Genomic DNA, 25,761 nt, shown 5'->3' on the forward strand with positions numbered 1-25,761 from the left:
TTGAGTTCAACCGATGTAAACGAGATATTTCGTTCCAAAACGCTAGAGCTAATTTTTGTTGATTTTAATATTTTTATTCGAGTAAAACGTATCACTTTTAGAGTAAGGGAATCAATAGGGGAAAGTAACTGCAGCACACATATTTCGATATATTCATTTGTACGTTGTCAAATTTCAGACCACGAAGTGAAGCTTCCCAAACAACAAAAAATTATGTGGATAGACTGGTGTCCAATTTCTAGCGAACCCCTGTTAGCTATTACAGACATCGACGGCCACATCTTTCTCGCCAACTATGACGGTAGCAATGTCTACCGGATTGTTCTATCTCAAAGATGTGGCGTTTGTATGGACTTAGAACTACCGATAGTCTACTGGTTCCGAGACGGCATCATACTGCGTACGACGTTTTGTCAAATTCGCTTTTTCACCAAGAGCCCCAGAAAGGATAGCTGGCAACGACAGTGGTACGTGAAATCGGTGACCAAACCTTACATCCTTGCGATACATCCGTTCAAGAAAGACCGATTCTTCTATCATACCTTGGAAGGATATTTGATGAAAATTGATTTTTCCGAAGAATATGAGAACCCTATGATCACACAGTACCTGGACTATGGAGAAATCCATCGATTTGTGGATTTTGTGTATCCTTGGTGTCACCATATGGTAGTAACGGACAATTCGAAAGAGTTGAGTGTTCTGGAGTGTTACAGCGGGACAACAGTGTCGATGCTTGATCCAAATATCGACGGCGACATGGCCTGCCAAATCTCCCATCCGGATTATCCGATGATAGTTTTAGGGACCACGCAGGGCGAACTTATCTTTGTTAGTTTAGTTCAGCCGACTACACCAAGAATAGTAGCTAGTTTGAAACTACAGAGGAAACCTTTGGATTTGATTAGGTTTTCGTACTCCGGAAGGTAAGACGAATTTTGAAATACCCCCAAAAAAGATGAAAGATTTCGAATCTGGGGTGTTAGAGTTGCAAAAATCTGTACAGCGTTCTTAAATAATCGAAATTTCGGCAGATATTTGGTGACGGCCGAAAAAGCAAGCGGCAACTGCTTCTGTATCAATTTACATCGCGACAAAGTGTACACGGTGCAATCTCTGATTCGAGCGAATCGCCCGATCATCGATCTATTGGCCTACGAAGCGCTCAGAAAGCTAAGGGTGTTGGTGCTGTTCGTCGGCGTGGCACAGTACGAAGTGGGACAACATCTGTTGGTGTTCGAGGTAGCAGAAAATCAGAATCTGATTACCGAAGCGATTCAAGTACTCGATTTACCTGGAGTATATCGTACGTTATGTTACGTTCCTGGGAATCCTATGCATTTCGTGGGATCTCCTTACACGACTCGGCAATTGAGGGTGCAAAAAGTGCAAAACTTCAAAGACGTAGTTATGACTGATGGTCTTACGTCGGGACATCAAGTTAGACTCGCCAATTTGTTTGTTGATCGAGCATGGATCAGTACCACTGCCTTGGATGGATTGGTCATTGTCAGGGACAAAACGGTTCGACAGGTGCAGGCTTGCATCATGACCCACCACAGAGCTGACTTTGGTACCGCGAAAGCGATGATGAATAGGAACGGGGATTTGATAGTGTCTCTGGGATACAACGGTTCCTTGATCGCTACCAGAAACATATCCGTTGATACAGAGGTTCCCTTTCTTCTCATCCTCCTTGTCTCTTTACTCTCAATTACTCTCAATTAGTTCTCGATTAAATACAAATTATTAGTCTCTTATCTTCGAAGATTCTTGTACGATACAAACATCGTTTCACCGTAATTAACCTCCTGGTATCTTCTCTTCAGCGTAGAAGAGTAAAGCCGCTTCCGGTGATGAGTCGTTCGTATACAAGGTGGACTATAACCTCTACGAAAAATACAGGAAAAAAATGAACGCCGATTATGCCAGTTTGGACGCGACAGCTTACAGTCTTTTGACCCGTCCGAAAGTGGAGTTTCCTGGTCCTGAGCAGGATGACGAAACATGGTCAGAGTGGCGCGAAAGGATGCAAATTATCGAAGAGACAGCAAAATGCGAGGTCGAGAAAGCGGACATTCTTCAAGAATTCAGATCGTTGAAAGGCAAAGTAAAGAAGCTACTTGACGAGAACGAAACGTGTCCGGAAATAGAAAGACTTCCGGTGTCCTCGTTCGATCTGGACAAAGCGGGTCGCGATCAAAAACTGAAAGCTGGTCGCGACGAATGCGAGGACCTTCGTTTAAAGTTGGAGCACGATACCAGCGAGACGAAGAGAGTGACCAATTGGATTCGAGAGGCCTTTTGGAATCCTCAGAAGATTCTGGGTAAATCGTTGGTCGCCATTTTCGGCAGCCAACATGTCACCAACTATCCCTCGATCGCTGAACCGCCTCGCGCCAAGGATCTTCTGCAGTGGGCCACCTTTTGCAAGGAAATTTTGTCAACCATCGTAGAAACCGAAACCTTTCGACCTTGGAAATTGTACAACGAGCAAGAACTAGAAGTAGAATTGAGTAAACGAATGAAGTTGAAAGAAGAAGAGGCGCGAAGGATCGATATGTTTTTCGAGGACGAAGAAGACGAAGAGGTCAGCGTAGAAGACACGAAAGAGGATAGAACGATGGAAGGTAAGCGAAACGTTACGTCAAACGTACGAACCCGTGAAACGCATTATTTTTTCTATCATTTTTAATTGAGGTATTTTATCGAAGGTACAACTACGCATCTGTTTATCGAGACGTTGTCCTATTATTCGCAAATGGAGTGTTACGGGTACAACCACGTCTCGATAAATAATCGTTTCTTGAAGCACGATTGCGATAAACTTCGGGTATATTTCAATCAAGCGTTCGACGAGATGTATGCGAGAAAAGAAAGGGAAATGAATACGATACGGGACAGAATCGAAAGAATACGTTATATCGATTCGGAACTAAACGTGATGTTTGGGCAAAATGTACCAGGCGTACCTATCGATCCTGACTGGCACTGGCGGGTAACGATACCATTATACGTATAATGTACTAGTATATGTATAGTGCACTAGTATAAATATTTCGAATTTTCACTCACGAAAAGCTTCGGAAAAACGAAACGAAACCGTTTACATCGTTCTTCGGTTAATTCCTATCCGACTTGACCGAACTTCCTCTTTCGCGCGCGTAGGAGAAGCCAGAAGGTATTATCAAGGTGCTCGATCACGAAGTGAAGGCGAAACCTTACATTTCCCCGTCGCTGCAAGAAATCCTAGACAAGCAGGCGGCCGAGGCAGAACGAATCAGACAGTTGTTGTTAGCTGATGACTTTCGCGAACGCGCTCTAATGGCGATGATGGACGGTGTGCTCGAGGTTCGATGGGAGGACATCATCAAGATAGACGTACCTAAGCCTGCCTTCATGTTGGAGAAGAAACCGGATGACTATACCGCGGAAGAGATTCAAGCCGTGAAACAGTACGAGAAGGACGTGGAGTTCTTGGAGGAAGAACGGAAACGTTACAAGAGGATGCTGGAGGCCGAGTACGTCAAGGTCATGGGTCTTCTTCGAGAAGGAATCGATAAATTCAACGACAAACTGAATCGGTTGTTCCAGGTATTATAAACGATTAAAAATTTTAGTTGTACCAGATCAACGAACGTTTCGAATCCTTAGCTGAAGATGAACGTCGAGGCAGCTATAAATCAGATGAACTTCCGTTATGTACGTGGTTGCACGCAAATTTATAATCGGACAAAGTCGTTGCACGAAGAGGACGAGATGAAAATAAGAGTGACGCAAAAACAGGAATGCGAAAATATGCTGAGGGGCGATTTGCACCTTTTCGAAACCGTCCACGAGCAGCTGGTCTCCAAATACGAGTCGCTGCTTCATAAGCAGAAAGTGATGTCCAGAAGATTTAAATCCGAGTTCCCGTTGTTGAGCAAGTTAAACGTGGAACTACTCGAGCGCCAATGCAATCGTCGGCCAAAGACAAACCTGAAGAATTTGGGCTCTTCGGAATATCTGAAACTTGGGCAAATCGTGGTGCAGAGATCGCGACCGATCTACTTACCGTCGGAGTGCAACGATTACCTGAAGCACTTGGATCATCTGGATGTACGACCGACCACTCTGCCTCCAACTGTAGACACTGCGCACTGGGATCATCTGATTCGTCTAAGACGTCTGAAGATCGACGCAGAATTTAAGGTGAAAGCTAAACAGGCCGAAATCGCGGACACGGAAAGCGTGATCCTTGGACTTGAACAGAGGATCGAGAAATGCGGATTCGAAGCGGAGGAAACGAAGAAGAATATCGAGGAAACGAGGAGGCGTCGAACACTCTCCGAGCTGGACGTGAACGTGCAGCTGGTGTTGAAGATGGGACAGGTGGAGATAGATACCACCGGAGATCTAGAGGACACCGAAAACGCGATCCTCGTTTCGCGGAACGAGATCGAATCCGTAAACGAACTGATCAGAGCCGCGGGCGCGTGCAAGCTGAAAGCTTTATGCCGGCTGATGGATTTTCAGAGGGGTATAGTATCGAAAACAGCGACAAAAGCATTTTCGTCATCCCGTAATATTATATAACTTTATTCTTCTTAGGTACCCTGATGAAAGAATGGGAACACGGTTGTCAACGTAAACGCTTGATGGATCTACGAGAGGATTTACGATTCACGGAATCGGTAATGGTGACTAAAGAGATGCAGCTGTACCTGAAGCGTAAAGCTAGAGGTGCGAAGGACGATAAGAGCCAGAAACAGCTGACCGAACACATCGCGGCGATGAACCAGCGATTCGAGAAGATCCTCGATGAGTACAGGGATCGATTGCAGTCGATCGAGACGGAGATCGAGAGCACCAGAAGCAAGAACAAGCGGCTCGATCAACAGATCTTGGAGATGAACGTGGCGAGGTGCGAGATGGAGCAACGTCGCGATCTTATCGGCGAGGCGAGGCAGCAGGAACACGCGGAGGAGAAGCTCAGGATGATCATGAAGCGAGCCGCGCTGATCAAGAAGCTGCAGGATAATTACGCGGAGCTGTTGGAGCTGCAGACCGAGCACGAGCTGCTCAGACTTCGACGATATCCGATCTTCGGCTTCAAGATGCTGGACGACAAGTCCGACCCGAAGGGCGATCCCGTTTCTTAGGATTTTTCTCCTTGCCGATGACCGATCCTGTTCGTTCATATTATATAACGAATTATTTTATTTCGTTCAATAGAGATACTTTTACCAACTGCTCGATATCGTAGCTAATAGAAATAAGAGTAATGCTGGAAATAATATATACGAGACTTTTAGTGTCACGTTCTACAATAGCGTCGTCACGCCTCTTATTGCAACGCGTTCTATTATACATAGACAAGCTTTGTTTCACCGCGCTCTATAATTTTCCGCTTCCACAGTTCCGTCAATGGCGATAAAAGTGGAGTCTACCGCATTAACGTTACTATTAGTATTATTTTTATTTATTCTATTTTATTCTTCTACCAAATATCTACTTACGTTCTTCGATTCGAAATGACCGCGTTAAGGACCAGCATATAACGTGGCTGAAATTACAGGAGACCGAAAGGATTTAATCAGGCTCGCTTTGCTGGCTCTCACAAAAGGACAAGCGGCAATTTGCCGCGGAGCATAAATCACACGGGGACCCAAGATCCCGATACATAATAGGCACCGCGATCTATGCTCTTTTTCACCATAAATAACTGTACTAATAGTATGGCACGGCTAGAGGATGAATGATGTCGAAGGGAACATAGGTTCGGTCGCGAAGCGATCGCGTACGAATCAATTTCATCTGAGAAATTCCCAGCTGAGACTCGTTTCTCCACCACCCTTGAAAAAGTGAAGAAAAAGGAATCTCAAACTCATGGTGCGACGATTAAACGACGGTTTCTTTTCTATTCTTCCGAGTCGATTGGTCCAAGTCATACCGAGCCGGGTTCATTTTTTATGTAAAGAACTCGAGATGCTGTTGGAGTCGATACAACGAGAATATCGTGTCTTGGAAGGTACATTTTTTTCGTTTTAAAATTCACGGGATAAAACAGACGTTCGAATAATTTCAATACGAATCGTCGTATCGATCTTCCAAGTATTTAGCAGGTGAAAATGCTGGCACGTTCAGGCCACGATTACCTATACTGTAAATATTTTCACCCTAACGATCGTATGATTTTTATTAATGAATAGTTCGGCCTCCACGCTACCTTTGTCCCCCAAAATATTGTGATGGTCTAAAGGTTATTCATCGGCTTCCTCTTTTTGTTGCCGCGGTAGTCGTGACGGGCCACGGAATCCGGGATATCTGTGACCAGACGTCGATTAATCATCGTTTAACCGCTGACATCGACATAATACTGTCATCGTTACGCAGAAACACGAAATCGATGTTACGAAAGTGCCACTTACCAGGATTACTGTTGTTCGTCGTCGTGTTTCGATGTACTTACGAGAGAACAACGATAGAAGCGTTTTAAAGACGTTGCCGTATCGTTCGTTAAACAGTTCGATAATTCTTGGACATTTACTCGAAAACTTTTTGACGACGATGATCCACGACACATTAGACGCATAAATACGGCATGCCGAAGATCCGAAGAAGCACCATTTCAATGGTTGCATTATCAGCGCTCGTGTTCTTCGGCATCGTCGAGTGGACGATGCCTAAGCGTGACATTAATCCTCGGTAAGCTGGACGTGTTTCTTCGTTTCGACGTACTCGAAGCAGATCCGCACTTACGTATGCGCGGATCCACGAGGCGCGATGCGACGAGACCGGATGGAACGCCACCCTTGTTCCTTTTCGGCGGATTGGACTGAACGATCGCGACGTTGCAACGTCCTACGATATTCAACCAACCTCGAAACGAGCCTTCGAATCATCCCTTCGAACCCGAGATTATTCCGTCGAAGGTATCTTTTTTTTCTAGTGTACTCGATTTCTGCCGATTATACATCATTTTATCGGATACTAAAGAAACGATTAAGAAAAGGAAGTTAATTAGAGAATACTGAGCGGTATACACGTAAATACATGTATGAAGATTCGTTCGTCTTCTTTCTCTCAACTTCGACTAAAGAAACATTCAATTTTTGCCTTCGTTCCGTAGAATTCGGATACAGTGACTGACGTTAGACACGCAACCGCGCGAAGCGTTGAATTTCGCGCCATTTCAGCTGACCGACGGTTCACGCACCGGGTCACGATACCGAGAATTCATGGTCGTTTGTGCAAAATCGAAGCTACCAAGGAGTTGGTTGCCCAATCGTGGAACAAGTATCCAGCAAGAGTCTCGAAGTGCATCTTCGAATCTTTTTCTCTTCGTTCCTCTTCGTTCCTCTTCGTTCCTCTTCGGAGGAACGGAAACGCATCCTCTTCCTCGCGAAAATGAGAGTTTACTGGTTGGCAGCGGGCCAGGCAACAGAAGAACGCTCCATTGTCTCTTTATGGTCTGAAAGTGGCCCGTGGATGAGCGAGCGTGCACCGACGGCCGTCGCAATCCATGGTGCAGGGTACAGGGCCGTCTTCTTCTTGGACGCCACGAAGAAGTACGGTCGGATAATAACGAGTTTCGCTGTCGTCCCTTTTCGCCCTTCGCGTATCCACCAGTCGTAAAGTCGATCGTTCTTCCTCCCTGTCTCTCCGTGTCGACCGTTTTTCTTCGCCGACCGATGCTGGGACGATCGTGTCAAATTTTTATTGCGCCAACCGGCTGCCATCGCCTTGCCTTGCCTTGCTTTACCTTGCCTTATACGGGTGAAACGGGTGAAGCGGGTGACCAACCAGTGGAAACAGAAAGTAGACAACTGCAGCATCCGACGGTGCGTTCTTTTCTTTATCGCCGATTTTCCCAACTTTTAAAGCTCGCCGTGTCATCAATCTCGAAAAGATATTTCAGAGCAGAGTTATTTAGTGCCTTTTCTTTTATGAATTGTCATCAACATTTTTTAAAAATATTTTTTAAACGAACAGTTTCAAATCCCTGATAGAAATGAAAATGTAGCTTGTATACAAACTTGAAACGACTTAAAATAGCAAACTTCAAATCAAACAGAGTTTCACTTCATAGCCAAATTACTTTTCGAGAGAAAGATTAATCGGTTTATTATTAAAAATTCTAGTTACTCAGATTGTTGGCGTAATTTGTGCGTTATTAAACCTTCGATGTTGCGACATTTCTGGCGCCGACGTTTCGATGGTAGATTAATTTATATTTAACAAAAAATAGATACAAATCTACGTTTAATCCAACCCACTGAAATTGTTGAGTTTCAAACGATTAAAATAACCTTTCGCAGGAATATATATCCAATCCAGAAATTACAGTATCCACGATGCGAATCGAGGTAATCCGTTTCGACGGGAAGCGTTGAAGTATCGACCAGAAAACGGTAAAAATTTGTTATAATAATAATTAACATTCCAACTAATAGTTTGATTAAATCTGCTCTGTTTTTTGCAGAATATTACGAACAGGTTGAGTCTGCCAAACCAACCGGAAAATCCGTCCACGATGCATCGGATTTGCACGACTTAACTCCGGAAGGTCGTAAACCACGGAAAATTTTCGAAAACCCATCAAATTAATCGAACTCTTAACAAAATCGCAACGTGGGAAACTTAAGGTGTGTGCATAAAAAATTCGTAAGAATATAAAAGTCGAAGTTTATCAAAAGATTTGTTATGCATGTAAAATCACCAAGCATCGTGTTTGGAGAATGAATAAAATTACAAGTTAAGATATTTTTAATGAAAGATTAGAGAATTATATAACGAGAAAGAAAGAATCCTTTCCGTTTAACCCCGTTTTAGAACAATTAACTCGCGGCCACTCTAAAAATTCTGGAAATCACAGTTTATCTCACCCCTCTAGTACTTGACGATCCCTTTATCACTAGGAAAACCACAAAAACGCTAGAAAGAGGCGCAATACGTATGCTTGTGCGCGTGTTTTTTTAACGAGTCGTCGAACGCTCGTAGTGGTCAGCATAACGCAATATTCCAACGGGGGTGTTTTTTCTCACCCCCGGTTAAGAGGGCGGCAGCGCAACCGACCGCGGGTGCGGAGGGAGAAGACGCATTACCAGATTGGTTCGCATTCACCAGTCTTTTACATTCATGAAGCTTTTATTCGGTTGATTTGACTATACGCTTCGTATTCACGGCTCTCGATTTGATTTGCATTGATTGGAGTGCCAGCTTTTCCGATAACCGGCCCCGAACCTGTACCAGGCGATCTTCCGATTCTACAGCCGTGTAATATCGCCTATGCCACCGTAGAAACTACCATCCGGTTCGTTTTACCAAATAATTTCCACCTTTACAGTCTTCGCATATATTCAAAGCTTTTCTAGTTTCAACCTTTTCGGTCATTCGATGATTTCGCTTCTTTTACTTTAGCCTATTAATCGTTAACATTCCTTTCTTCAATGTATTTCAATAAAATAAATGAATTTCATTATTCGTGTATCCCATTTTCATAGGAAGAAGTGATATTCTTCAATATCTGAACCAAGTAAATACTTACAATTACTCTCGAAGTTCTACGTACTTGATCTACGCTCTCTTGATTTAGCAGGGAGAAATTATTCTTTCAACGTCGTTTTTACAATAATCAAATTCTCGTTATAACGTTTTTCGAATCATTTCGACAAAAATTTAGCAACGAACGAAATTACATAATGTCTAACAATAAACGACAGTGTCAAACTATGTATTAACCAGTTAAGGGGAAAAGTAGTTATACAATTTACTGTTTCGAAACGTTCGTTTGAAACGAAGACACCATTCGTGATCGCTAGACTAATCTCATTTTAATGACAGGGTCGTGCATGCTCGACGAATGATGAAGTGTCAAATCCCATGAAGATGGGCGTTGGTTTCCAATGGATACTATTACGTATTCCATGGACAAATTTTTAATTAATGGATACTGGTTTGCTCCCATCATTCAACGGTATTTCTCGTCGCAAAAAACTTAGCGCCAGATGGCTCGTGTTCGACCCACTTTTCTTACCTTTTTCACGGTATTTCACGCGTCTCATTTGTGGGCTGTCCCATTAAACATTAGCGTTCCCGTTGGAAGAGTACTACTCCTCCGAAATTAAAGACGTTGAACGTTAACGTTCAAAATTACTACCAATTCTCTATAGTTGAAATTTGTAGTAACTATTTTCGGTGATAATAATAAAAAGAAAAGAAAGTCTTTTCTGAAGCGCTTCTTGCAAGTACAATAAGAGCAACGATAAAAACTGCATAATGATTCAGATTATCCATCGATCCGCAGATTTTAACGTCGCAAGATCATTCGTGACTTCTATGTATTTAAACTGTCCAGGAACGAATCACTTGTTGCAAATTACAGTAAATAAATGGCTAACTGGCAGGCGATCAAGATGCCTGTGGAATATGCTTGAGAAGGATCGGTCAGGTTAGAAATGGAAAATAAGGGGGACTCATTGCGTGCGATTGAAAACGCACGCGAGTCGCAAACGAAAAGTGCGCGTTAATGAGTTGCATGAGAATGCCGTAAGCTTCTTATAATGTTGCAGCTCGAATGGCATCTATGACCTGCGTGTTACACGCTGCATGAAAATATTTCGACGTTCAACTCCTTCATCTTCGGCCGATTTCTTCGTATACCTATTTCCTTTTCAACTGGAATCTCCTGGCGACTTAAAAGTATCTAGGTACGCTTCGAGAGCAAAACTGAAAAAAAAAAATAAAAGATCTGTCTCAATTACGATCGTCAGACCGATCGTCTCGAGTTGTTAATCATTGAACTATCGGCGGTTACTCAACAGCAAGCCCTCCCTTGATTCTCCCGTTCGTTCCAGCAGCGCAGCGCCAACAGCGACACCCAATGAATTCCTCTCGAATTTGCCAGCATCCCCCGAAACGGATCGCGAGAAGAACGCATCGAGCCGAACGATCAGCTTCCCCGATATTTATTACCGTAACCTCGAGATTCTGACCCCTTGCACGGTCTCGTACCAACCCCTAGCCTCAGGAATCGAAGGGATCGTCTTTGTCCAGCTACGAGCTTCGTTTCTGATCCCGATTCGGATACCAGCGAACGGTATATCGGTCATCGGTAATAAATTTAGAAAGAAATTGCCGGTCACTTGGTCGACCCATCTCGCGAGAGACGTTGCGAAAGGGGTGAAGGTAGACCGCGAAGAGGAAGCTTCGCGCAAAGCAAACAACAATAATAATTATTTGATAGGAACAGGGCCTTACGCTGGCCCCGTAATATCTGTAATGGGCTGTTCTACTCGAGTGACCTGTCAGCCGAACACTGAATTAATGGCGGTCGAGATTTCGCGAGGAAACGAGACGATCGGGACGAGACGGGGAGGAAACGAACGTCGAGAAGTTTCAAGTCTCTCGAGGCATACGTACGAATGCCTTTGCGAACAACTTATCTTCTCGATGCTGATCGGAAAAAGGAGGAGAATATTTGAACGTTTCGACAAAAGGGTTATTCTTCGAATATCAACCTCTACTCCAACCGAGAATTTTCAACCTCTATTTGACAATTTTCTAATTTCATCGCGATCCGGAGGATAACTTTGACACGATTACTCTTTGATACACCGCGTGATACGACCTAGAGCGGAGAGTCTAGAGCATAGAAGAAGAGCCGTCGATCTATGATGAATCCGCGTTTGCATGAGCAACGCGAGGATCCAGGTTCTCACGTTCGCGTGCAAGCGAGGGTAATCAGAGCGAGGAAAGCAAGGAATAGCCGAAACCAAAAGAGAACTAAAGAAGGAACGATTTGCAAATAAGAAGAAAAAAAGACAAAAGAAAGAGGAGAAGCGAAAGCTTGGTCAAGGTAGGAGAGGAGAGAAGGAGAGCGAGCGAAAACCACCTTAAATACAGGTCACGCGTGTTTTTGGCCAACGCGCGTTCCATCCTTCTCTATCCTCTTTCGTAACCATGTTCGTATTTACCTGCTGTCCGGTGTACAAAAGTCATCGTTAGAAAGATTCCACGGATCTGGCCAGGGTAAAAGAGGGTCCGACTATAATGCGTTCGTTCTCTTATTTTGGAATTTCTCGTGGTACACACAGCTCGAACGGCCTCGAGAACGGTGGGAATGACGGCCGTAACGATTCAAATTACTAATCGCGGCTCTCGCGTGCTTACCGGGACGCCTGTTGCGAGCCGAGCGAGCGGATCGCGCGGCCCCGCGAATTGTAGCATTCGAACGGACCTCGCGAGGGGAGCCAAAGCACGGAATTACTGAAATTACGCGCCTACCCTCTCGAAACAGCGACGATACGCAGCTATCCGCTGTCCCTTGACTCCTTACTTGTTGATTCGTTGCCGTATTCGTTCGGCCGTATCATTCGACGACTCGTCGATGCCGGTATGGTCGACGATTATATTCCTCTCTAATACGTCGAAAAGATCAGAGAAGTCCGTTTATTCGAATAGCGTAATGATATAGGTACTAAACGATGACGATTAATACTCGTCAACCGGCGTGATAATAGAAAGGGTGGAGCGGTGTTTTATCAAGTAGCTAGTGAAATCTCCGTTTCATTAGGTTTACAACGATGCGGAGCTACACCTTTCTGTCACAAGAGAAGTGAGCACGATTACAAGGAAACCACCTGCAACGGCCGAGAAGTGCATCGCCGTGAGCGAAAGCTACATGCGTGAAAAGTGCATCCATTCTCGCGGCTTATCGTTCGCCACCAGCAACACTACATCCATTACACCCGTCGAGGTGTTGGTAACGCTACATCAATTCCCTGTAACCCGCTCGTCCTTCGCTGAGAAACGTCCACCGAGTTAGCCAAGCGAAATCTAGAACCTTTCACTATCAACCGCGAGCGATAATGCGCATTAATCTTGCCTCATGAGCGGCCAGATTGCTGAGAAAATAGAATGAAACCACTTTCAGGAATCTCGAAAAAATCTCGCTAACTTTAACGCGGTAACGCTACACTACCGTTTCACTATTTCGCTACTATCGTTTCCGTTCTTTTAGAAAATTACCATTTCACCGTTTCGATATTTCGTTCAATTTTTCTTCGAAAATTCCCGATGACGTTCAGATCGGTTTTTCTTTTAAAATTTCACTCGAAAAATATTCGAGCGAATTTCGATGGAAATAACGAATTGGTAACACGACACTTCCATTAAGTCTCGGAAGACAGCGAAAAAGCATCGAAAGATTAAGAAAACTAAACCATGAATCTCCAACGACGACCTCGGTTCGCCTGGAATAAGCTCGCTCGAGGACGCCTCGAAGCTCGAACCGTGTTCGCCGGCGAGCGGCCCGTTTCTTCGTCGCCAGGGGCAGCCATTATATAGTAGTAAATATCGTAACGACTGCTCTTGGTCAGCGCGACCAAGCACCACCGGCTTGGTTAACGCGCAAACCGCTAACCACGAGTAATTATGTAATTGCCGAAGAATTACTTACCGGTCTCGATGGACCCACGGTCCGTCATTCAGTGACATTCCGTCCTTTTTACGAGGCTCTGAGTGGCGGGTCGTTGTCTTCGAACTCTCTCCTCTTTCCTACACTCTCCTCTTCTTTCTTTCCCTCTCTGTCTTCCACCGATCTCGCTGTCTTTCTACCGGCGATAGTCCAGCGTGGCAGCTGTTCGGCCATAGGTTGCAACTAACTTGTTCCCTCGGTTTTATACCGGCACTTTTCTAATTTTGACCCGGCATTGCACGCGAGAGAAGAAAACACGATTTAAGGGTTCGTTTCAGCGGTGGAAAAAAAGAGTACAGACGTAATTGAGCCACGAAATTTTGCCGAATAATACCGCAACGATAGGAGACAAGACGCGATCGGAATCGAAATTACTTTTACCTGTACTCTTCCTTTCGGTGCATCGTTAAAGCGCCGGATTTATTTTGAAAAATTGGCTATATCAAAGCGTTCGGTAATACAAAAAAAAAAAAAAATATACTCCACCTGTCGTTACAGGGAAACGTTTGTTGCAGCGAGTTGCAGGCTACGCAACGATTCAAAGGTGGTCCGTGCCGACAAGGATGAAATCCGAGGGATCACGTAGAGCGACAGGTCGTGTTCGAGCACCGGGTAATCATAACGTCCAGTGGCGTAACCTGTGCCGCTTTCGTGCAAAAGGGTACAAAGCTCGAACGATCGTTGTCGTCGATAACGAACCGCCTATCCGCAACGGCAACAAATTGGACCTCCATAATCGCGCTAATGCATCAACCGCGGTGCACCGGTGTGACGGTGAAATTGCGGCGGAGTCCTTCCCGCGAAAAGGGTCGATCTTATCGGGGTCGGATTAAGTACGCGAGAAGCATTGTATTCGCTAATCGGACACAGACGCCGTGCCACACCGGCGCAAAGTGCTGGCATTTTTACGCGGAGGTTGTAATCAAAGCGCAATACGGTTCCACTTTGAATTAATGCCGAGTACTAACTACGAACGCCTCTTTTAACTTTTGCTCGAATTATTTAAGAATCGATTCGAAGCGTGTATATTATATCGTACACGTTATACGAATATCCGTGTTTTTCACTATTTCAGAATCGCGAATCGCGAATGAACCGTAACTTATAACTTATAATTTATAACGCACACTAACGTTTGCTAGAACGCAAAGTGTGTCGATGCTTCTTTAATTCGTCGTAGGTTTTGTTCGCGATAAAAAGTACGAAGGGAGCCAGTTAAAACCCGTCGGTTCAATTATATATCACGATTAATGAGTGTGCAATTTCAAGCTCTTCGTCGTTATAAATTTCCAGCGTAAAAAAGACACGGGACACCGTTCCATTCGAGGGGTATAATAAATTGCCAAGTAGTTTCGAAGGTACACGGTTTTTTACGAAAATTATCCTCCAATTATAACCCTACTGGATCGATGCGCGATAACGACAAAGTTATACCAAGTATTTCAGTTTATGGGAACACTATCGCCATAACTTGTCGCTTGTTGCCACGACTAACAGACTACTGTTCACCATCGACCAAGGACGATGTCAAAAGGCATCTGCGAACCGTAGATCTACATATGTCGTAGAAGTGGATTTCGAACGAACTGTAATAGGAAATACGTAATTGCTATTTTGTAAGAAAAGTAGCGGAACTAACGTAACGCTTGGCGATCTAGACTACAGTTATTTCCTTCTTTACCAAACGATTAGTTTTTTAAAGAAACGTGGTGAAAAGTTGGAGCGTGACCTTGAGCAAAAGAAAAGATAGAAGAGATCCAAAAGGTCATCGATGATTGGACGGACGTCGAGGAAAGTTATCCGAGCGTCGTGTAGCGTATCGACGAGTGGTGCGCCTTAATCGAAGAACACGATACGAGGCACGTCGAACTAATCGACTTGGTACGAGCAGGTACCGTGGGTTTGGTCCGAGTCCGAGGCGTATAAGCGCGCTCTAAATACATGTTAGAAGCGTGGCCAGTCGGTCGTTTAATCAGACGCCGCAGGCGAGCTTCCATGTCGAACCGTGAATATCGGACCCTCGTATCTTGGCCACGATAAAAATCGCTACGGTAATTTCGGCGTCGTGCACATGTCGCGTCCCATCCGGTCTCTGGCTGGCGGACTGTGCATTACGCGAGAGGATCCACGCTCGGAAAGCAGTTTGACCTTATCGTTCGTTCGGATCTATCTCGTTCGGATCCCGTGTCGATCGTGCCACCGCTTCTGATTAACGCTCTATTTGTTCTTAATCGCTGAATCGATTTGTATGCCCAGCTATGGATCATTTCGTTCCAAATCGTACCGTATCGGGCCCGAAGTTACGAGCTTCCTTTTCCTTTTGTTTCAAGATCGTTGAAAGTTTCGGTATTACCGACGTTGTACCGCTATAATAATTAACTCTAACGAACGCGATACTTGGACAAATTATTATGATAATTGTTGGATAATTGTACTCTGAAATTTGTATGCCACCGACTTGTAATTGCAGGCTTAATAAGAGAAGGTGCGTTCACCTTGAATCCCAAAATCACAAAGAATTTAAAATGCAATTAACTGGAAGGACAGTAGGTAGCAATTGACATAATTCGTACTCGATTCCAGGAAATTGTAACGTCGCTCGGCCATGAAAAATAAGCCCAGGGGAACATTTAACCAAATGTTGCGAATTTCAATGGCAAAATTGTATGGTAGGCACTTAATGTCGGGGTATGAACGATGGTGTGTAGAAACTTCATTAGCGATGATGATTGAAGCGGACACTTTGACGAGAGAACTCACTTGAAAATCAATTTATTCGTCGACGAGCCTCGGGACTTGCACCGTTGCTTATTAAAATTCGGTGCACGTGACCGATTTTAAGCATCGAGGCAACCGGCGAAGATGCGTACATCAGGAAAGAACGGGGCTCGATGAAATAAAGGTATTTGTTTATAAGTGACAGGCGAGCAATTTTGTTCGCTTAAACTGAACATTAAAGTCCCCTTGCTACGTATTGCGCGTATACGCGATATCCAAGCATCGACGATGGTCGTTCGTGATATTTCTATTAAACAATATACTTTGTACAGCACTGCTTCCTTGAAACGAAATTGTAAAAGCGTTAAACGAAGAATCGAGTTGAACCGCAGAGCTTTTCCGGTGCGACCCTGCAGCGGCCGGAACGACAGTGCACGCGATCGGCCACCACAGCCATCTGGAAGGACCGATTGTCGCTGCTCGAACGTGACAAGTCCTCCGTTGATTATCGATTCCTGTGACGCGATTTTCGCTCGCTTTTTACGACCAAATCGGTTGAAGACACGCGATTTATTCGAGCAAAGTTCGTCGACCGCAGCATTCTTTGTCCGGGACCTTGAGAGATTTACGTAACGAAAAACAACCAAGAGGGTTGGGCTCGATATCGAGTTAGAATCAATGAAGAAGAACACGAATTTACGCGGCATTTATATAATTGAACAAAAAGATATCGTCACGGTGCCGTGTTATTTCGCCAGAAACCAGATCCCCTTCTTTGAACGCTGCACCTGCTAACAGTCATTAGCAAACAATCACTGTATCGATCATCGAAATCGAGATTACCGTAATTTGATTTTGGGCCATCAAAGAAGGCTACAAGGGGGATAAATACGTGCTCTTTTGGCTCTTTTGGCTCTCTACAACCACGACGACTCTTTCGTTTCGTTACGTGCCGGAACAATATCGTTTATCGAAGCGTCTTCCATATCGATAATTAAATAATCTTCGGATTAAATTCGAAATTATTAGACTCGATCTATCTTTCTACGTATTGCGCGTGCTCGAATAGACCATTGAAAAATTCGAGACGCAAGAAAAATAAATCGCAAAATACCTAGCGTTCGTTTCTAATCGTTGGTATCGACGAAGTTGTAGGAAACGATAAAGCAGTTTGCAGAACAACCGTAGTTTTAATTAGCCGAACACTAAGCGGGCTCGTAAAAAGTGTTACGCGTTAACCTTTCAAGCGAGAAATTTCTTGATCGTAAGCGTTCTCTGCGCGTGCCATTAAACACGAATAACGATGAGTATACTGCTCTCGAGAACTGCAAATAAGACGGGCTTAATGTTGACTCCGATACGAGCACCTATGATGTAATCGAGTCAAAATATGTCAAACGAATCGCTCAAGTTCAAGTTGTAAATACGTCGTGTCTTAAATTACTGTTTCGCCTTTTCATCCTCCTTCGTAAACTTGCTACCTACTTACGTATTCCATTTATTTAAGACAGTGAAAAACGTAATTAGAAACAGAGATACCTACCTAACAAAAAGGTTTCTCGTTATAAATTAAATACGATGCATCGAATCGGATAATACAATGCATAGTATGTAAAAGTTTTCGGAACTGACGAGCGCAACGAAAGGGTTAAATTCGTGATAGCGGCCATTGGTAAGCTCGAAGCTACGTAGAACCTGTACGAGTCTAACCTGATATCGCGAGAAGAGAGAATCAGCATGAAGAAACGAGATAAATGGATTTGGCGTGGTTTCGAGTACGCGTACTCGAACGAGTAGACCTTTATTACCACCTCCTCTCCGGTTGCTCGGAGAACGCGCACGACAGGTGTAGCGTAGGAGAACGGGGGTTGGAGAAGTTGCTGGATCGGAAGGGAACGAAGGACGGAGATCGAGAGAAAAGGAAAGAAGAAAATGGAAGAAGGCGGTCTTCGGTTAAAGTTGGCTCGCCCATCAAGCCCCTGCTCACCCCCGACGTCTTCCCACCCCCATACTCGATTTCGATACAGTTCGCTGTGCGTGTGGCAATTGCTTCGATGCGAATTTTCTCTTTTTATTTTGATTTTTTCGTAAAATCACTATGCACGACGATTTAGTTCATGAATTTTCAATGAACTCATTTTTAAAAACATGAGACCCTGTTTCGTCGCGCGACTCGTCGACTCGCGAAAATTCGTTAAAACCCAAAGGATATCGATAATAAAGATCCATAAGTTCTTTTTACCGTCTACCAACAGGTTCCGTGCGAAACGTTCTATCCTTCTTCTTAGCGTTCCTTTTTCCACGCAGCAATTGCCGCACCGCTTCTAATCGTGACTCATCCAGCTCGAGTCCTCTCGAGACTCTATTTCGCGTGCACCCGTTATTAAGCGGCCAGGTCGTACGTTAGCGATCCAAGAAATCGAAGGTGCTAATCTAATCTGTCTGGCCGATTAAAGGTCGGTCGTGTGTTCCGTGATGGGGACCCATCTCTCGTACACGTTGAAACGAGAACCCGGTTCACTTACGTGCATACATGCACGCGTTATAATTAAGCGTCGCTCTGAACCATACCGGTACAATCGTAATTACCGTGGTCCAGTGTCAGCCGACCTTTTCGTTTTTGTTCGCCGGGAAGTTCAGCCGTCGCGAAATTCAGCCAACCTCGAGGAAAGCCTTCTTCTTGTAACTGGTACCGTGCTTCGTCGTTGGTCGTGCTTCGCCTGGTGGCACGAGGATTGGTAGGCGTGCGCGTGCACGCCCGCGAGATCCCCGATAAACGAGGCGCGCCGCGATTCGGCCTCCCTCGTTTCCAGAGGATTTCTTTCGCAGAAAACGAGGTCGAACGTTCGAGGTTATAGGCGGGGTCGGTGTTTCATTTTTCTCCGAGATTGCTACATTTGCGGGAAACCTAGTTATTCGGCCGAGTATTCCAATCGAGGAGGAATTTTGGGAAAGAAGGTGCACGATCGATAAATCTTTTTCTTCGATTCACGACTAATATTCGCACTCGTACTTACCACACGAGTGGTATGCATAATTTTGGAAAGGCTGATATCATGATCGACGTGGTTTTTAATCAATTTTTTTCGAAATACTTACTTCGAATAAATATTCCCCTGAATAAAATAAAATTGTTAGTCGAAGCGTAATGCCCCATGGAAGAATGCCCATAAATAAATGCAACGTCCAGGTTCAATCAATTCGTATAGATATTTATTTGTACAACGACGAACGATTCCCGCAGACCCATGTACTCCACAATGCTGTTCAGAACAGGTGCGAGGGGGCGTATAACAGGCTCGATTGATTTCGATAGGTATTTTATTTTCATAATGATGAGTGTTCTTTATAATCGATCTAATAATATCATACATCATAGCATTCCGTTTATACATAATTACAATTGTAAATCTGTTTCGCCCTTAGGGGAGTGTAGTTAATAGTGAGTTCGTCGTGTGTTCGCGAATTGCCTTACGAAATTTCAGGCGAAACGTGTAAAACGCGTAGGCTCAGGGGCATAGAAAAAAGCTTTTACCCTCCTAATTTCTTTCGTTCTCTTCCGTTTCGTTCTCGATTTAAAATCCTGGCCGTGCCACGCGGTATGATCGCGTACAAACTACGAAAATAACGTATACAATGTATATACAACCGAACGAACGAATGAAACGCGAACGGTCGCTGATCGAACGAGATCGTTCGACTGTACAACGACGCGCATAGATGGCTTAACTCGCTGGCAAGCGGATCGCGACCGCGCGAAGATCTAGTGGGTACGGCCGCGAACGATCCATGTTTCTAAATATAATTGTGAATTAAATTTAATTATGAACGAAAAATGTTCAAGTATGAAATTACTCTGATACGAAATTGTCGCTGATCGTGTTAACTCTTACAGACCTAACCGCGTAAACTTCGGAAAGATTCAGATCCAACCGCGATAATACACATTTTAGATAGCTGAAATCTGCGACGGTTTCGTTGAACGGAGGGAAGCCATCTATGCACGCGACCGAACGAGAAGAAAAATGTCCGCGGCAGTGCCCGCTACTGGCCGCTGGTGTGTATCGTGTAGGATTCCTAGGAAACAATAAATAAAATCTATCTATTCTCATTTTATCTAGCGCGAGACGACGTCCGTCGCTTCGATTTCGCGGTCGATCGGTGCTCGCTGCTCGCGCGTCGCGATCATCGCTCGGCTCCTCGTCTTTTCCTCTTATCGTCGTTTCGACGCGTTCACTGTCGACGACGATCCCGTTGGCACGCGCCTAACAGAAAATCAGAACAGCGAACTCGAAATTAAAGAACGAGAGTGAAAGTTGACTTTATCTGGCAGTGAACGCGCCCTTGCATTCGAAAGATCGCGCTTCCGTTTAGCTGCCTACTCGAGACCTTCAGCCCCCCGGTCCAAAGATCGGTTCACCTTTACAAAACTATCATCTTCGTTCGCACCGAGTTCCGATAGCTTATCTTGATTAATTGCGCGATACATCGAAAGGTACTATGTTTAATATATACAGCGGTAGTAATTGATTACTGATTAAATAGTGGCGTATTCACTAAACGTTACGTTATCACAACGATGATAAAATCAGCCGGAAGATCGAAAGAGCAGGTTCGATCTTTCCAGTCGACGCTAGTTCTTTCACCGAACTCCTCCTCTCTCCGCTGTCCTCCTACCGCGGATAGGAAGGCGGGCATACGTATTGCTCTTCGATCGACCAGTTTTTATTCACGGTATTCCGTGGAACGCGGACCGGGAACGGGAACCTCCGCGAAACTGGACGAGCGCAAACATTCTGACACCCGAATTCGACGACGTCTTCGAGGATCTAGGCGAGTTACGTACTCTTGTCCCGGTCGACGATCGACTTGAACGAAGGAACACTGTCGGAATCGGGGGACCATGTAGTGCGTGTGAAGTGTACGAATTTTCAGACTCCAGCCACTCGGCCGGAGGTTTCCGAATTGACTAGATTCGAGCACCTTGCGTTTTAAAAAAATAAACTCGGGAACCGGAAAAGAGTACGCGAGGAATCTGATTCTACACACGTTGGGTAGTCACGTCGAAAGCGAGCGAACTCGATCGGCAGGAGGTGTCCCGTTCGATATTGCACGTTTACGTTGAACGGACGGAGCCGGCGCGGCGTTCGGCCAGGGCGGCGAGCATCCTCGGTCTCTCACCGACTCCGTCTAATCGAGATCATTGGCGATCGGTCGAATCGTCGAATCGGAATTTTGGCATTCACAGTCGAGGATAATAGTCGCGGCCGTAAAGGAAGATCGAGAAATCGAGCCATTCGTCGATAGAACCGGATAGTCGAAGACGCCATCGCGTCCGGGAATCTGAAGCGAACGACGACAGACCCGAAAACGTGGCTCCCAAGTGCGGCGGTAGAAGATGAGGGTTGTGCAAGAACACGTTGTGCAACAACGGATTCATCTGAGAATCCTCGACCCTAGGCGACAAACTCGGCGGCGGACTGGACGAGAGAGGCGGACTCGAAGACGTGGACAACAACTTCCGGTGAAGGTTCAAGTTGGCCGAGTGTCTGTCGCGAGAGCGCTTCGAGGGGAACGCGGCGTTACACCCGTCCACGCTGCATCGGTGCATCAGCTTCAGATGGACGTTCTGGTAGTGCGTCTTGACTCCGAAGTGATTTTGAAACACCTTGCCGCACGCGGTGCAACGACGAGGATTCTCCCGGTCCAAGGGAACCTCCTGGGTGCTGACGAAGCCACCGTTCTCGATCAAGCTATTGTCCGTATCCGTGTCCGCTGTGGAGGTTGAGGCGCTGGATGAACGAGAGCCACGTGAGGAATTGTCCATGGTGGTCTCCTGGTGCGTCGTGAGGCTGAATGGGCTGGTAGAGCCGCGGCCAGACCTCGAAGCCGCCTGCTGCATCCCGGCGTACTGCATCGCGCGACCCTGCGACAAGGACTGGAGTTGACGCAAAGTGTTGGTCGAGGAGTCGTGGGAGAGGTCGTCGGCTGTCGTTGGACGGCTGTCGACCGAGCTCGGGGCACGGGAGGAATCATCAGGACGCTCACCTTCTTGATTGCGCAGCGCGTCGTTCACCTCCTCATCATCATCATCCTCCTCGACCTCTTCCATCGGCTCATCCTCCGCGTCGTCCTCCTCCTCCTGGTTCTCCTCCTCTTTCGCTTTCTCCTCCGCTTTCGTCTCGCTCTCTTTTCTCGTCGACGTTCCGATCGATTCGTCCTCCTTCGTCCCGTCGTCGGACTCGCGTCTTACCCGATCGGTCTGCTCCAGGCAGCTCGAGTCTTTGCGAACGTTCGCTGTCGCCGAGGCAGCGATATCGACGGGCCGAACTTCCGTCGGGTCGCGAGACGTCTTTGGTTCTGGACTGATCTGTCTTTTCGGCGACTTCGAACTACTCGCCCTCGAACTGAGATCTCGCGGTTGGTCCTGAGCGAGATCCTCCGCGTTGTCCCGGGAGGTGACCGTGTCGCGGTGAACCGCTGTCCCCTCTCTGTTGCACGCTTCCGGCGAACGGGAATCGGATTCCTGATCGTTGAAGCTAAGCGTTTTCGGAGAACTCGGCGAGGTTTTCCTTCCCTCCGCCTCTAGTCTGGACATCGACATGTCTTCCGGTTGATTCTGAAAATCGTTCATCGACGCGATACCCGCGCTTTCGGACAGGTATCGTCGCTGAATTCTCTCCTCGTCGTTGGACGAATCCCCGTCGGTGGACGAAGAATGGACCTCCGTCAGCACGGCGCACCGAGTCGGATGCTGAGACTTTCTCTTTCGGACGCCTCTGCTGTGTATCGACGTCGAGTTCAGGGAGTGTTGGCTGACCGAGCAACTCTGCTGATCCACCGTGCCCACCGAGTCGTTGTCCTCGTTGCTGTCCGGATTGCTGACGAGGTCTTCGTCGACGTTGTCGCCAAAGTACAGTTTCGGCCGTTTCGCCAGACTAAAATCGGCCGGCTGATCGTCGTCCTCTTCCCCGGAACGCAACGGCAGCCTGGAAGGCAAGTTGCTGGTGTCGTCCTCCACGACGACCACGATGCCGCCGTCGTCGTCGTCGTCCTCTTCCTCGCCTTCGGCCGCCGCGGTGGACGCCTGCGTAGACGGAGAAACTGTATCGACCGCGCTGCTTCCAGAGAAAGAACCTCTGGTCGGTACAGCGGTGTTGGACGTTTCCACGACGCTGTTGATCGCCGCTGTGGCGGTAGTCAGCGCCGTCGTCGAGATGCTCGCGTTCACGCTCGTTCTCTGCTGCAGCGTCTCCTCGTAACCTGGCCTGGCCTGGTTTTGAGCGGACGACAGGTCCAGGTGCTTGAAATCGAGACCGCACAGAGACGCCGGCGATCGAAGATCCGGTGGTGGTGTCAACAGCGGGAATGACCCGAACGGAATGTGATTCAGCCCCGTAGCCGGGACAGGCAGGCCAACCTGAGGGGGCAGAACCAACGCGTGCGCCATGGACGAGCGGCCGTCGTGAGGGGAGATCTTTCGTCGCAGGTGCGGAGAGTGGAGTTTGGGGTTGGGATTGGCGCTATGTCTGTTGCGCGACCGTCTCGAACTGAACATCATGCTGCAACCTTTCACGGTGCATTGGTGCATCTCGCGTAGATGTACCGCACTGAAATGGATCTTCAAAGCACCCTTGTCGCAGAACGTCTTGAAGCACACGTTGCACTGCACCCTCTTCTTGCCGGTGGTAGGATTGATGAACGGTGTCCCGAGATTAGGGGGTATGTTGGCGGACGCGCCCCATTGGCTTCCGGGCCGTTTACCAGGGGAATGAGGCTTTCTTCCGGGTATACCCGGTGGCCTGCCTAGGGGGGCAGCCTGTAGAGGTAGCGGCGGATGGTGTCGTTGCTCGTTCGCGTGCTTCGAGTCGCGCCTGCTAAGGTTCAGAGCGCTGTCCGAATTCTCGTCGTCCTCCTCGTCCTCCTCCGAGCCAAATTCGCTGCTTTTTTCGCCTCCGCTGTGCACGTCGCTCGGTACCGTGATACCGGCCACGGCTCCGGACGATTTGCCCATAGGCGGCGGTGGGAAATGAGCGGGAAAGCTGGGCGGAAGCGCACCGGAGGACACCGCGACGGACAGCGGGTGTCCGAAGTTGAGCGCGGACGAGGAGACCGGTGCCACCGGTGGCATATGGGGCCTCTGCAGCTGGTTGCTGCTCGAGTGGTGAGGCGGACTGTGCGGACTTTGCGGGTTCCTCATGGACTTTCTGTTTTGCAGTAGCTGTTCCGTGGGCGGCGGCGGCGGTAGCGGCGGGAACGCGGGTAGACCTATGGTGCCCAGCTTCCGGAAGTCGAACGGCTGCATGCTCTGCAATCTGTTCAACGGCGACACCGTCAGATGGGAGTCGAGGCTTCTGGGCGGCGAGTTCGCGGTGCTCGTCACCCCCGAATTGCCACCGGACGCGGAGGAATAATGTTTCTGGGCGGTCGGCGACATCGACGGATGCGAGACGGCTGGAGGCGGTGGCGGTGGCAAAGGATGCGGTAACCTCGAGCCTGGTGGCGGGAGGCCGCAATGGAGAAGATGTAACGGTGGTGGTAGATGTGCTAGTGGCATCGTCGGCGGCGAAGGTCGTCTGCTTGGTGACATAGCATCCGTCCCCGGCGTTCCGGCGGCCAGCAGCAACTGCTGCACGAACGGACGCGTCTCGGCGAATCTGAGGAACTGCTGCAACACCAGCGGCTCCTCTTCAGGAGAGCAGATGCTCCATCGGTCCAGCACCGGGCCGTTCTGCGAATCCTGCCAACAGATACAGACAATACCGTCAGTGTTATCCTTCGTTTTTTTCTGCTGTCGTTTAAGGATCGATTAGGATCGATCGATTAGGAATACCTTTAGAAATCCAGGAAATCATTTCATACCGCGTCCCAACGACAAAATAATAATATTTCGACTAGATAATTATAACAATTACACGACGCGAACGATTATTCCGTTGCTTGTTTCGAACCGTTCAGAATGCAAGATCTAATCGTATCGAGCCGAACACGAACAGAAGAAAAAGCGTGATCCAAGCAAAAACGTTATGTGTCACGGTCATTCGTCAATGGAGCGTTACGTAAATTAACATTTCAGGCTTATTTAATAAATTTCCTTCGTACCGATCACTGGATTACCGTAATTTGTTAGATTTTCTTTACTATTAGGTCGCCAACTATATTTCACGACCTTCGATTATGTCGCTATACAATTATTCTACATACATATAGATTTGTATGCACCGTTCGAATCGATCATTTTTCATCGCATTTTCAGTAGTTCGTTATCTCTTTACTATTAAAATTCGAGTGATTTTCAAACGAAATCGGTAGATAAAATCCGACGTCGAAAAAGTCAATTATTTGCGATATCGATGTGCTTCTTCGAGTCTCTCTTAACTACTTCGAAAAGGAGCAATCTGGCGTGACGAGTAGCATATGATAATTCCGTATCCGGATAAAAAATACTTCCTTTATTTGTCTACGGTGGAAGGCCGCTTACGTAACTATCTTACACATTGTATGAAACGATTAATAAGAGCGGATCAATGAATAACGAAACTAATTTATTCTCTTTAACAGCAGTAGCAATTAGTTCTAGCTGA

General features: G+C 46.6%; 2 protein-coding genes across 6 annotated transcripts in view; one reads left to right on the forward strand and one right to left on the reverse strand.

Annotated features, from left to right (window-relative positions):
- LOC100876165 (cilia- and flagella-associated protein 43) lies at positions 1-25,290 on the forward strand. Of its 5 annotated transcripts, none has more exons than XM_076532135.1 (11): positions 1-926; positions 1,035-1,674; positions 1,835-2,630; positions 2,715-2,998; positions 3,169-3,594; positions 3,655-4,519; positions 4,591-7,823; positions 8,124-8,200; positions 8,301-8,393; positions 8,465-8,627; positions 13,958-25,290. In XM_076532135.1, the coding sequence occupies exons 1-7, from the start codon at positions 214-216 to the stop codon at positions 5,139-5,141; spliced, it is 4,275 nt and encodes a 1,424-aa protein (XP_076388250.1). In that variant the 5' UTR covers positions 1-213; the 3' UTR covers positions 5,142-7,823; positions 8,124-8,200; positions 8,301-8,393; positions 8,465-8,627; positions 13,958-25,290. The 5 variants fall into 5 exon arrangements, with proteins under 5 accessions (XP_076388250.1, XP_076388251.1, XP_076388248.1 ...); XM_076532136.1 differs by having other exon boundaries at positions 13,975-25,290; XM_076532133.1 differs by having other exon boundaries at positions 24,396-25,290.
- LOC100875938 (uncharacterized) overlaps positions 19,369-25,761 on the reverse strand; it is a 182,824-nt gene continuing 176,431 nt past the window's right edge. Inside the window, exon 5 of the mRNA XM_076531996.1 lies at positions 19,369-24,917. Within this exon, the coding sequence (XP_076388111.1) occupies positions 21,420-24,917 (3,498 nt within the window). The 3' untranslated portion in view covers positions 19,369-21,419. The remainder of the gene's footprint in view (positions 24,918-25,761) is intronic.

This window comes from Megachile rotundata, chromosome 5 (genome assembly GCF_050947335.1).
Source record: "Megachile rotundata isolate GNS110a chromosome 5, iyMegRotu1, whole genome shotgun sequence".
NCBI classification, from domain to species: Eukaryota; Metazoa; Arthropoda; class Insecta; order Hymenoptera; family Megachilidae; genus Megachile; species Megachile rotundata.

Coding starts and splice junctions, on each gene's coding strand:
- LOC100876165 (XM_076532135.1), top strand. CDS start 214: ATGTGGATAGACTGGTGTCCAATTTCTAGCGAACCCCTGTTAGCTATT. Junction 2,631..2,714: donor AGAGGATAGAACGATGGAAG/GTAAGCGAAACG, acceptor ATTTTATCGAAG/GTACAACTACGCATCTGTTT. Junction 3,595..3,654: donor AACTGAATCGGTTGTTCCAG/GTATTATAAACG, acceptor TCGAATCCTTAG/CTGAAGATGAACGTCGAGGC.